Source organism: Gavialis gangeticus, unplaced genomic scaffold (genome assembly GCF_001723915.1).
Source record: "Gavialis gangeticus isolate Ggan-Ray unplaced genomic scaffold, GavGan_comp1, whole genome shotgun sequence".
In the NCBI taxonomy this organism is placed as follows: domain Eukaryota; kingdom Metazoa; phylum Chordata; order Crocodylia; family Gavialidae; genus Gavialis; species Gavialis gangeticus.
The window spans coordinates 40,596,298-40,609,446 of NW_017728998.1; the positions used below are offsets into that span (position 1 = coordinate 40,596,298).

Sequence of the window (13,149 nt, forward strand, 5' to 3'; positions counted from 1 at the left end):
TGCCTCTGAGCTTCTGAAATCATTGGGTTTTAAGTGCACCTATACACATGCAGAGAACCTGCTCCAATGTGGTATAATTATAGCACGTCGAAGCAGACTCAGTTAATTGAGTCTAATACATGAGATGCTGCTAATACATGAGATGCTGGAGTCTGCTGGAGCATAGTAACTACTCAAATGAGTCTGCTGGAGCACAGTAGTTACCATGCTCCAGCAGATTCCAGCATCTCATGTATTAGTGTCCCTGCGCTGAAAATTGGTGTCGGGGGTGCTTTAAAGTTCATTCGGCAAGCTTTAGCTAAAGTGACCCTGCCACTATTTTTCAGTGCAGGGATACTGATACAGGAGATGCTCCAGGTGCTTTAATTAGAGTGCCTCTCAGACCCACTCTAATTCAAAGCCTCCTTCCCAACTCCCAGAGCACATGTATAAATGCCCTAAAACACTAGTAGAGAGCATGCTGTTCTTTCATGAGTTGATCATTTGTGTTACCATGAAATCGCCTGTAACTGTGAAGAAAATGCCTAAAGGTATGAAGTGCATTCTCTTCCAAATTCTATAGACTTCATTTTTTTTCCATACCTTTCCAGGAAACTGTAGAGTAAAATGGATTCTCTAGGAAAGGGTGGAGTAGCAGAAACTCCTTTTCAACAGTTAGGGAGGTAGGTGTGAGAAATTCACCCTACCAGAAAGGGTTTGGGAAAGAGCTAGGTATTTTAAGCTTATTCAGGGTTCAGCTACACTTAGTTTGCTACATCAGCATAGAAACGTGAGTTGTGCCAGCAAAACCTTCGATGTAGTCAGTTTATAACAGCAAAAAGGTACGTTTGTCAGTATAACCTATATCAATTAGATGATTAAAATAACTACTTTTTATGCCAGTATAATGTATCTTATACTAGAGCTTCTGCTGGTACAAAATGCATATTTCTGATATTACTATAGCAGCAAATGTTGAAGGCTGGATCTGCACCAGAAACATCTCTTAGTTACAAGATGATGATGATGGAATATTGCACTGTATATAAATTGCCCTTATACTGGTAGATTTTAGGGATGGTGGGGCTATCAACCTGCTGTTAAAACTGGCTTTGTGGTACACTCAATAGTCCATTTAAAATATACAAATAAAGAAGCTAACTGGTAAATATTAAACAACCAGAAATAAAAAATACTAAAAGGTAAATAATAAATAATGCAATACTTTAGCAGCTACTACACCACACAAACAACTTTTGTATTCATAATATAAAAGTGATTTTAAGCAGTACAGTTTTAATGCCGCATGGCTTATGCTATTCAATTAGTAAATATTGCCTTGGGGAGCTCTCTAAAATATCTTCCAGTAGAATGGTGATCCATATAAACAACAGCAGAGACCAGTTTGTTTTGATGCTAAATACAAAATAAGCCATCTATCAAAACAGAGATAGTGACAGTCTAACTTCCAAAGAATAAAAGGATTTTAGATGTATACTTGTGTTTTGTTTTATAGCTCATCAAAGATTTAACAGTAATGAGCAGCTGCATTTTCTGATTTGTATTATTAAAAAAAAAATTAAAAACTCTTCAGCTACATACAGTGTACACAAAACCAATAAGATATTGCTGGGTGCTGATGTTAGGTTCATGCAAGTACCACTACTCCTTTTGAAAGAGACATTAAAATCTGTAGGACTATGCTACTAATAGGAGAGCACCTAGATTTTTTGGGAAGTATCATGCTCTGCAATAGCAGCTCCTTCTATGGTGATACAAGAATAATAATTCTATTTACTTTGTGAAGTTCAGGTACAGAATATAAGGCAAAAATATTTAAGTATCAGTGTTTTGAGATCAGTTTTTTGTTCTATACTGTCAGTTTACCAATACAAAATATTTAAAACAGAATTGTTTCATATGCTAGAAAGGATAAGAATAAATTCAGTTGAGCTACGTCCTGCTATCTTGGTACCCACAATATATCCTTTTATAAGCAAATCTCTTGTCTTTACAACCATGTAAAATTTCCATTATAACTACTTTCCTCACTTTCAGATTACAAATATGAATTAAGTAAATCATTAATTGAAATGATGGATAAACATATAATAAAGCTAACTTAAAATAAATTACTGAGTGTAGAAAACTTAAGTGAAGTGTGTAAAGAGCTGTACTGTGTAAATATCTAGCATGAGAGTATTCTTTTTCGTGTTAGCTCAAGCAGAATTGAATTTCTTTATGAAGGATAACATTGCTTAATCCTTGAACAACAGTCACTTTCTATGGCTGCATACAAAACATTTCAGTGGTTTTCTGTTCTTCAGATTTAGGAAATCATGTATCTGTTTCTGTATCAGATACTGAAAAGTAGTTTATAAAATGGAGCATGTGCGGGGTAAGTTCTCTACCTTACTCGAATGCCTTTAAGTGCATAATAAACACTTATGCAGCTAGACCAGAGTTGTCCCACTGGTGGTTGACATAAGGCTCTGGAGCATCTGCCGCTCCTCCAACACTCCTCCCATTGCTCCTGTTGTTATAGTAGCTGGCAGCTCTGGGCTCCCCCCTCTCTTCTGGCCTCCAGCCTCTCCTTCCTGCCCTGTTCCTGGGACCAGGACAGCACAGTGTGGGGGAGGGAAGGAGGAAGAGGAGGAGGACATGGTTGGGGAGAGCATTTGTTGCCTGTGCATTGTGCACAGGTGGGGAAGAATAGCCAGGCTGCCTACAGCGGGATGGAGTAGTGGGTTGCTCATGCAGTGGGGAAGAACTGTGAGAAGGCTGCCCCTGTGGTGCATGTCTGTGCAGCATATAGCTTGCAAGGCTGCAGTGCCCCCAGCACCCAGAAGTTAGACAGCCCTAAGCTAGGCAAAAAATCTTGTGTCCAGGTTGAAGACTCCACAACAGTCCACCTTCATTCAGGAAAGGATATTTCCTACTGTTAAATTGTTTCCAAGAAGCACTCTAACAATTTGGGATCCCATCTGGCAGTCCCAGTTTGTTTGGTATTTAGATTATGGAGTCTTGAAAGTGAAAACTGAATTCTTAGTGAACAAGGGTCAGCCAAAACCTGCAGAGAGTATGCTGTTACCCAAATGGTGGAGCTAGCTTCTCTTGTACACTGACAGATGCAATGCAGTTTCCAGACTCAGAGCTCTTCATGGAAATCGGCTAATAGCAAGATCAGTACTTCTGCTATTTAGGTGGTAATGGCCCCGATTCAACCAAAATATTCAAACTGAGGTCAAAAGAACTATCGAGATACATGTATGCCGAAGTACCATGCTGAATGGGAGGCTGTGCAGTGCTGCCACTCCAAAGTTTGTAAATAAAGTTAGGTTAGGTCTGTTTGAATTAAGAATAGTCAAGCTAACTTCAAAATATTTTGAAGCTTTCATGTATTATTTAATGTCTAGTATACTGTCCCTTATCTTTGCAAGTACTTGCTAAGTTTTATTTTTGATGGTATTTAAAATTCCAAAGGAAGTACAGTTAATGTTTTGAATCCCTACTTATACAAATTGTATAACATCTTAAATATTACTGGTGTGATATTCTTTTTCATTGTTAAAACTGGTATTACCTGATTTTTATTAAGTGTTTTGGTATGAAAGTATTTAAATTTTCCTTTAAAAAATAAATATTTCAACTATCTTAATATCCTGAGTTCAGTTCTGTTGGTCTGGAAAGGATATTGTATTTTTCCAATATTTCCAACAATATTATTTTTAAATTATCATAGTTAAATGTAAATATGTTAATGTAAATGATCATATCCCAAAAAAGTCATAATTTGGGAACAGACCTGCAGTTCTTTTTGAGCAAACATTCAAACTGAAAGAAAGAATTTGAAGAGGAGATAACTGTGTCTAGGGCTCATAATTCTGAAAACTTTAATTCTTTAATTTTAGGGGTTTTTTCATAAATAGGTTTGTGAATTTAAAGTAATCATATTCCTTCTTGCACCTTCTGTTTAATAGTAAATTATGTTGGTGTATTGACCCTTTGGCATGTAAATTATGTTATTTATTTGATGATTACCAATTATTAGAAAGGCAGCATCTTTCTGACAAAAGATGAGAAACTTGTCTGTTTCTTGAACTTGACTTTGCAAGTCTGTTGAAGATGCATTTTTAATTAAGCTTAAGAGTTCTACAATAGAGAGAGTGAAAAGAAGGATTTTATTATTAAAATATTAGTTGTTGGTCTAGTCCCCAGGTTGCTTAGAGACCTAGGAAATGAGAAGAGGACTGATCAGTTCTGGATCCTTGAGCCTGCCAGAATAATGCATCATGCAAAGTCAGTTTTAAGTTTAACTGCTCTTCATATTCAGTAAAGACCTACAACAGAAATAGCTGAGGAAGCCTGTATTGTACTAGTTTAGACTGTGCCTTTGTGTTTATCAGTTCCCCATTTTCATGAACCTGCATTCACTCCAAACATTTCTTTCAAAGGCAACATCTTAAGTATCTTCAGAAGCTGTCAGCAATAACAATGTAACATAATATAGCAATTCACTTTCCTTTGCTAATGTTACCAAAATGTATTTTCATCTTCTGCATTACAGGAAAATTCTTTCAACTCTAAGCTAAGAGTATACTCTGATAATTATTATATTTTTGGAAAAAGTAAAAGCAGCCAGGCAATAAGGCAAGTATGTTTACATTGGCTTGCAATGTTATAATTTTTGTTCTTTTTATTTTTTAGTGAATGAGATCATAGGAAGAGATATGTCACAGATCTCCGTGACGCATGGAGCAACAGTGGCCAGCCAATCTCCACATGTATGCCCTGGATCTCTGGAGACAGAAATATTGGATGAAGTCCAATAGTGGATAAGCTTACAACTAAACACCTAAGAAATTCTGCAATTTTCCCTGAAAAATCTTTATCTCCCTTTCTTACACTTTTACTGTGCTTCCAACTCTGTGGCCTTTATGAACTGGAACAGCAGATCCTTGCATAGCCCTTTTAGTGGGTTACACTTTTAATGTGGAGTGAGAGCATTTTTAATTCTAGTTCCTCAGATGCTGTAAAAAGTGTCCTGGTGAATGGACATAAAGAAGCAACAAGATGTTTTAACTGTTTAAACATTAAATACAAGCTTTGCTTTTTTGCATTTGAATATAGAGTACTTTTATATTGTAAGTGCTTCAAAAGTGTGGAGATGTTAGATTTGCTCTTATATTCACAGTACTGAATGTGAAAAAAAATTTAATATGCATCTTCAGTGTGCTGCTTTCCCTTAGAAGAGGTAGTATAGTTGTAACTGATGATTTGTACACCTTTTAGTCATTTTGGAGAGCCTTTAAGCTTATATTGTTTAACAAATAATTTTTTACAATTAAATCTTCCAGAGGCAAAACATAATAGTCATCCTAAGCCAATGCCTTGGAAGCCATTCTGTATAAAATACTTTATAGTTTTCTTTCTTAGATTCATAGGAAACAAAGCCAAATGTAGATCTGCACTTCTTTATAAAATGAAAATGTAATTTGATAGGCTACAAAGAGACCATTCCATCATGGAAGTGTTTGGGACAGAAATGACATTCCAAAAATTTATCTTTTATAACTTTATGGATAATCTTCCTGTGCTTTGTTAGCACAGACTTCTTACTGAAATACCTTTTTTCATAGAAATGTTATATTTGTAATGAGAGTTGAGAACTAGAATTTTAGCGTAAAGAACGTTAATTTCAAAGCCATGTTAGAAGAGGGTAAATTTGTCATATGTGAAGACAATTTAGGTGTCTGTTATCCCTATGGAATATTGTTTTAAGATCAGTTTTCAGTGGCAGTAGTTTTCCATGCGCCAGGTAACTTGCCTACATTCATATTTTATATGCTGTCTAAACAATGCCACTTTGAAATGCAATTGATGAAATTATATTATACACTTTAAAAGTAGTACATAAACTAGTTTGCCCACATTTAATGGTACATTTGTAAAACAGGACTTACTTCAGAGTAAAATATGTAACACAATATCTTGTGGCATTAATCTTACAGATCATGTGAAAGGATGCATTTCCCTCATGTACTTACTTAATCTGATAGTACTGTTTTACACTATATGGCTCTTAAAATCTTGGGCCTCTATGATAAGAAACCTAGGCAAGGACCCATAACTGCCTACTTAGGCCACATTATGTATTTCCCAAGAGGTCGTAGTTTACAGACCTTTCCAATGGAACATACAGGGTGTACAAAAAGCTCCAAAGTACACTATACCTCAGATTATTTTTAATTTATAGGCCATTTTTAGTTCCTCAGTTGAATTAACCTTATGTTCTAGTGAAAAAAGCAGTGAATACTTTTGGCCTTAGTTATCCAAATATAGGGAGGGAAGGGGGAATCATGCTGAAATTAGTTCAGGTATTTCAGGGAATTTTCAATAAATTTAATAAATTTAACTTGTCTCCTCTATGTCTCACTTTTAGAGAAATGAAGCTACCAGCTCGAGTTTTGACTTTTTACTTATCTGGTTTTATAGAAATGCAGTAAAACACAAAAGAAAAAGTCTTAATTTAACATCATTATTGAGGTCATTGTGAAGCCATTAAAGTAAATATGCATTTTGTGATACCCATGTGTTGACAGAGCAGCCTAGGGAAATTTTACATGGACCCTCTTGTAAATGAATCATCAATTTATTCACATAAATGTGAATATAATATCCTAGCAAAACTGTTAAACTAGAAATACCATGCCTTTATATTTGTTGGATCATGGACCTTTAGAAGACCTACATTTTAAGTGGATAAAATTGAAACTTTCTTCCATGAATTACTGTTTAAACAAACTAGTGGCTTTTAAAAATTCAGCAAAGGGTGATTGTGCTGGGGGTTCAGAACTTTAAAATTTGAAATAAGTTTATGCAAGGCCACTTTACTTGTACATACATTTCTGAAAAAACTGTACTCTGGGAAACTAAGCATCCTTTCGGTGAATGTACTGTAAAACTGTATAAATCTCAAAATCCAAATAAGTTCTTTTTGGCAGTTCTTTAAAGGGTGATATTAAAACTATCCGCCACTGGTGCTTCTTTACTCTGTCCTCTACTCACATTAAGTTTAAACATCCTAAAAAGGGTTGAAGTGTTCAGAAATACAGCTAGTTATGTTTTTATAACACTTTTTGAAACACTGTAAGCTGTGTAACTGTCTTTAGACTGTGTGCTGGTGGCAAGGTGTGTTCCAGTTTTCATTAATTTACCAGATCTCCTGCATTAATCAATATTTTAGGGGAATTCTAACTTATGAGCTGTCCATAATGTGTGAGTTTTGTGTTCCTTACTAACTGGTACAGCCTCTTCTCCTTGCAAGTCCTGTTAGTGAGTAGCTGGAATTCATGCTGTACCTAAAATATGGGAGCCCATACAATCCAGAGTTGCTATGCACTAAATCTTCTGATGCCTTTAAATACCTTGATGCCTGTAGACATAGAAATGCTTTCCTATTTAAAAAAATAAAAATATAGCCTTGGTTACTAAAGCAGTTTTGTATTTGCCTTGTAAAAGCTTCAGTACAAGGGTCTTAATTTTTTTGGCTTGTGTGATACTATAGATAAAGACTGTTAATCTTGAGTAATGCAGTGGTATAAAAGCACACAATCTCCATTGGACTATGCAAATTTAAATTTATAACAGTACCCTGTAACTTGATATTTTGTTGGCATCCACTTTCTTGTCCACCTTTTTCCCCCTGCCATAACCACCTCCAAAACTCTGCTTTCCAGTTTGATTTTTAGATATGAAATCAAGGAAAGCCTCATTGATAAAATTGCTTTTTTCTACAAAGAAGGTGGAGGATCAATGTTAGGAATAAAAATCAAAGAATGGTATTTAGCACATTAAATATGGTCTATGAATCAGTACCATTTCTGAAATTAATCTTAAATCTGGCAATCAATCAGACTTCCTCTATTAAACCTTTCATTATATCAGTGGAACTGCCATCCTTTTTAAAACCAAAGATTGAAGAGATAAAATGACAGCTTGTTCTGATGCAAACAAAGCTTTGAAACTCTATTTTTGATACACATAATGGGTGTCATTCCTTGAAGTTTGGAAATCATTCAACAAATTGAAGTTTTATATTTAAAAATATAGGACAATAAAGATTAAGTTCTAGATGTTTACAGAGCCTTGTATTGTAATTTCATGTACATTTTGTATTTTAAACATTTTTGTAAGTTATGATTGCAGTGCTACTTGCAGAAATACAAAGGGAAGAACTTGCATTTTAGCCTCTTGAATCATAGTGTTGAAATAAATGATAAAATGCAAAAAATGTGCCATTTTTTACTGACATATATAACCTGAATGAGTGGAGCAGAACTGTTATTAATACTCTAGCCCAGCGGTTCTCCGGGGGGGGGCACAATTTAAAGGTTCTGGTAAAAATGGGAATAGAGGTGCAAACCCTCTTTGGATCTCTCTCTCATTCTTGCAGTAGTGCCAGATTGCACCTGAGGCACTGGTGGAGAGAGAATGAAGCGCTACTACCCAGTCATGGTTTGGTGGTCAGAAGGCCCCTGGCCATGGGGGTTAGGAGGCAGCTGTAATGGGCTCTGCCTGCAGCTGCTGCTCACTCATCCTCTGGCCTCAGGAGGAGCTGGAGCAGCAGCAACACAGCCAACTTTTGCAGACCCCCTAGACATGCTTCATGGACCCCCAGAAATCTAGGGGGAGGGGCATCCCCCCCAACATGTCACCTGTGCCCAAAAGGCTCTGTTGTGTTACAACTAGCAAAATCTGCCCAATAGTGAAATGGGAATATCCTTGCAAATTAAAAATTAATGAGTATATGCATACATACTTTATCAGCAACAGATTTTTAAGTACCAAATTTGCCCAACTGCCAACATTTTGCTATTAGAATGATACAACTAAGTGATGAGACTTACAGGTTCATTGATAAAATACCAGTCACTATCATACATAAGAATTCTATTGTACTAGTTCATAAAGGTATAGCTGTATTTTAAATATCATAGGAAAGATTAAATTTAAACATTTCAGATATAATTTTCCATAATTTCAAAAGGAATTTAAAGTTTCTATTATGTGCAACCTACTTCATTTGCAAAATGATCAAGTTGTATATAAAAAAATACTTATTGGCATTGCTCACACTGTGGATTCTAAATTCATTGTGGAGTGGATGTATAACTCCAGATCCATTGACATGCATCCCTTTTTGACTCCAGAGAAAAGCCCTTTTCCCTGATGAGCAGATAGTCAATGTAACTATTTAAGAGCTCCATGAAAATTGTGTTAAGTAACTGTATATCAATCCAAGCTCTATAACTTATTCTAAATGGATGTTTTACAGGCTAGCACAGTGTTGGAACTTAAGCAAAATAATTGGCTCTTGAAAAGACTGATACAGTTATTAATAAAACCTGAACTTGTCGTGAGCTGGGTTAATGTTTTCTGCTTAGCAAATCTGCAATTATATTATGCCCTGATACGGATGCGGGTTTAGCACATTCCAAATTTAGGTTAGATCTATAGTTTTTGATTTGCAATGTTGCATTTACCCATGTGAGGCAGCATCACAGATTCCAGTCATATGGCACAGTGAGAGTACAGACCAGTTTATGATTGGTCACCTATCCAAAGTGTCTTCCAACTGATTATCTTTACTGATGGTGCCCATGTATAAATAGGTCAGAAAGGATGGCTTCTGTGCCAGAGATTTAATTATAGGTAATTATATCTGAAGTTTACTAAATATAGTACAAGTTTGAATGCCGTTCCACATAGCTTCCAGTATAATTATCAGGTATGTAATTAGTACATAGTAACACTAGTTATATAGATCAATGACTTCTGGGTACTAAAATGTTAATATGAGTTTTTCTCTCAGATGTCAGTCAAAGGCTGGTTCACTAAGAGGTTAGAGGACTAGATTAATGTTTAAACTGTATATGACTAAGCCAAAGGAGTCAAACTGACACCTACACATGTTTGCATATCTCTGTCCCATGGGGCAATTGAACACATTTTATTTCAGGCATTGTCATGTGAAGATGTAGTACTGTGACAGAAGTATTTTGCCTTTCCAGGAAATGATACAGGTGACAACTCTACTGAGGAAAGTCCCTTTAGCAGAACAGTTAATGGTTTTAATTCTCCATCACCCAAAGCCAGAGATGCTCGGAAAGAATGAGGTCCCGCTTAATCCTTACAGGCAAGAATAACAGTAATGACCTCCTTAGAAAGCACCACCCTACCCAAAAGTACCAAGCCTCTATTCTCCTCACCCAAGTTATCTTTTCTGAGGGAGAAAGACGACATGCCTGTGGCAAGGAAAATCACAAACATAAGACCCCCAACCAGGGAGCTGCTAAGCAGTAATTCTTCTTAACTCTTTGGGCAACAGGGACCAAGACCTAAATATTATGATTTTGAACCTTCTTACTCTCAGCCAATCAGCACCCCCTAGCCCTTTTCCATCAATGTCCCTCTACTCCCAATCTTGCTGTCCCTTGTTCCCAGACTTTAATCCTTCCCTTCTCTTTCACTCGCTGTTCTATGCGTGTGTTCCAGCATATGCACTTAAGGGAGAGAACAGCCTTTCTGCATCCCAATTCAACCCACATAAATATATAATGAACAGTGCTTTATATTCTCAAGGCCTCACCTTAATCTCTTGGTCATAGCTTATCACCTCAGTACTTTTGTCTTTTAGATTTAGCCCTTTGGGACAGCTTCCCTATTGGTACATGCTACAGTGATATTAAAATATTGCAAATGTACATGAAGAATGCCACTCTCTACCACTAGAGCATTGAAGAGAGAAGAATTATTTGCTGTGGCTGAATTAAAGTCACTATTAGACATTTGTTTTTTGCTACTATTTAGTTGGTCTAATAAAAGATATTGCCTCTGGTCCAAAAGTTTTGTTTGTCTCTATTTCTTAGACCAACACAGCTACAGCATATATCCCTGAAACATAGAAGAACTTTTTTATCCACTCTTCAGGTAGCAGCTCTTTAAAACATTTTCCTTTCATTCTAATTGTTTGGACATAAATACAAACAGTGCATTTAAGCTAGACATTTTACCTGGCTTAAGGAACTGGCTGGTAATTTCTGACAGTGCTTATTACATTTGTCTCTATTACATAGAGCAATGTAGCAAAAGCACCATGACATTTTTTAATCCCTGGCAAACAGTAAACAAGCTAAACTTTACACAATAGTGTTGCATGCAGTTCACAACAGATTTTCTCTCACTGCCTCAACAGATTCTGGTGTTAGTGGCAATGATTTTTTTTTAGGGTACTGTGGGGGGGGAAGAGTTGTTTTATTTATTTTTTTTTCACTTTAACCAATGGCTTGTAACAGAAAACAAATGTCTGTCTCCCAACATTGTCACAGGTACGGCAGCTGCTGAAAAAGTCTGGAATCAAGATGGCTGTAGGTGGTGCCCATGCATCGTATCAGCAAATAAAACTCCTGTTCTCAACTAGGTCATTGAATAAAAGTGTCAAACACTTAGAAAAGTTCCACAGGCCTTGCCTGAAATATGCACTGAAGAATCAGTGTAGCAGATATATCTCTTTTCATCACTCTTCTACCAGAAAAGTGTGTGTACAGGCCTAGATATAACAAAGGAAGACCACTAACTCATTTCTTGTCTGGCTTCTTAAAAGGAGAAAAAACAGAGGACAAAGGCAGCTGTACTCTGATAAAATCATCTCAGAGTACAGCTGCCTTTGTAATCTCTGATTACTCTGCTGCTGCAGAACTGTAACACTACAGAACTGCAAACTCAGTTCTTAGGTTATAGTGAGGAGCAGAGGGGGAAAAAAACCCTCAAACCATGACATGAACATTACTTATCAAAAGGTACTAAGGCTTCAGCAAATAACTCTCAGTTAAGCAGCAGCTGTCTATAATGCTTCTATATATGTGCCTCTCCACCCTTTCTAGGACTTTTCCTGGAAGTACTTCATTACAGGCTGCATAGAGTGAAAAAGCTTCATATGAAAGTATGACACTTCAAAATACATCAGCACCTGACCCATCACATGCTTTAGGTCTCTTTCTCTGCCAGTCTGTCTAATTCCAGTGGAAGTGTACCAATTTCTGTGGTAACATGCCGGATCTACTCTGCTGCATGTGGAAGTAGAACTGGGACTTGCTATACAAAAGCATCTGAGGTATGCTTAAAGTGGCCTGTCCCATATTATAATCATAGTGAGTGAACAGTGAAGCACAGGATAAAGAAATAACAACTGTAAAAATCCAAAGAACCAGAACTTTGTATTTCTATTGTAAGCACAGTCAAACCAGGATTTAGTGCCAAATCACTAACAAAGTACCTGCCCAGAAATGTGGAAAACTTACTTTGTAAGAAAACAGGAAGTAAGTTTTATGTGCCACTTCCCACCACCTCTCTAAGCTGCTTCTCAAAAAAAGCTAAAAGAATCCTGCTGTTAAGGCTTCAACAGTAAGGAGCATCCCTATTTAGTTACCCCTGAAAGGTATTTACTTAAATTTTCAGTGTTACACAGCAAATCAAACTAAACTGCCCTATTTGAAAAAGAATGCAACAGAGTCATTCCAGGAGCTGGGTGCTATCAGTAAAAGCTAAATTATCCACAGATGGGAGGTAGAAGGCAGGGCAAGGTAGCACTTTAGAGACAAACTATTTAGATGGGGGGGCATGAGTAAAAGCCCTGAATTTGATCCTGGGGGCAAAGGGCAATAGTGAAGCAATATAAAGCGGGAATGGGGGGAGGTTGGAAATGGTTAAAAGGTGGCCACAGTTTGGATGGCTTGACTGTTGGTAAGAAGGGGAAAAGAGGACTGCACTATAAGTTAACTCCAGCAAGCAGTGCATTCCTGCAGTAGGTTCCTGATCACCAGGGATCTAGAGTTTCTGTTTACCACAGAAAAATGCAGTAAAACCCAGGTTTTCTAATTTTAAGTATAAAACCCAGCTTTTTTCCTTTAAAGAATAAAAAGGCAAAAAATGAGTTTCCCCTTGCAGACTGGCAGAGTTCCAGCCTGCAAGGGGCTGCGGGGAGGCAAAGGGGTGCTATCTGCATGTGCACACATACACCCACACATGGCTGCCAGGCAGCCTGGGGAGCAGCTCCCACAGGTAAGTGTGGCATGTGGCGGGGGGGGGGGGGGGTGGGAAGGGCGAGGG

General features: G+C 37.1%; 1 protein-coding gene across 1 annotated transcript in view; it reads left to right on the plus strand.

Moving 5' to 3' along the window:
- Positions 1-8,272, plus strand: part of NFATC3 (nuclear factor of activated T-cells 3) — a 193,219-nt gene extending 184,947 nt beyond the window's left edge. The window contains exon 11 of the mRNA XM_019505292.1: positions 4,687-8,272. Within this exon, the coding sequence (XP_019360837.1) occupies positions 4,687-4,811 (125 nt within the window). The 3' untranslated portion in view covers positions 4,812-8,272. The remainder of the gene's footprint in view (positions 1-4,686) is intronic.
- Positions 8,273-13,149: the final 4,877 nt, after the last annotated feature.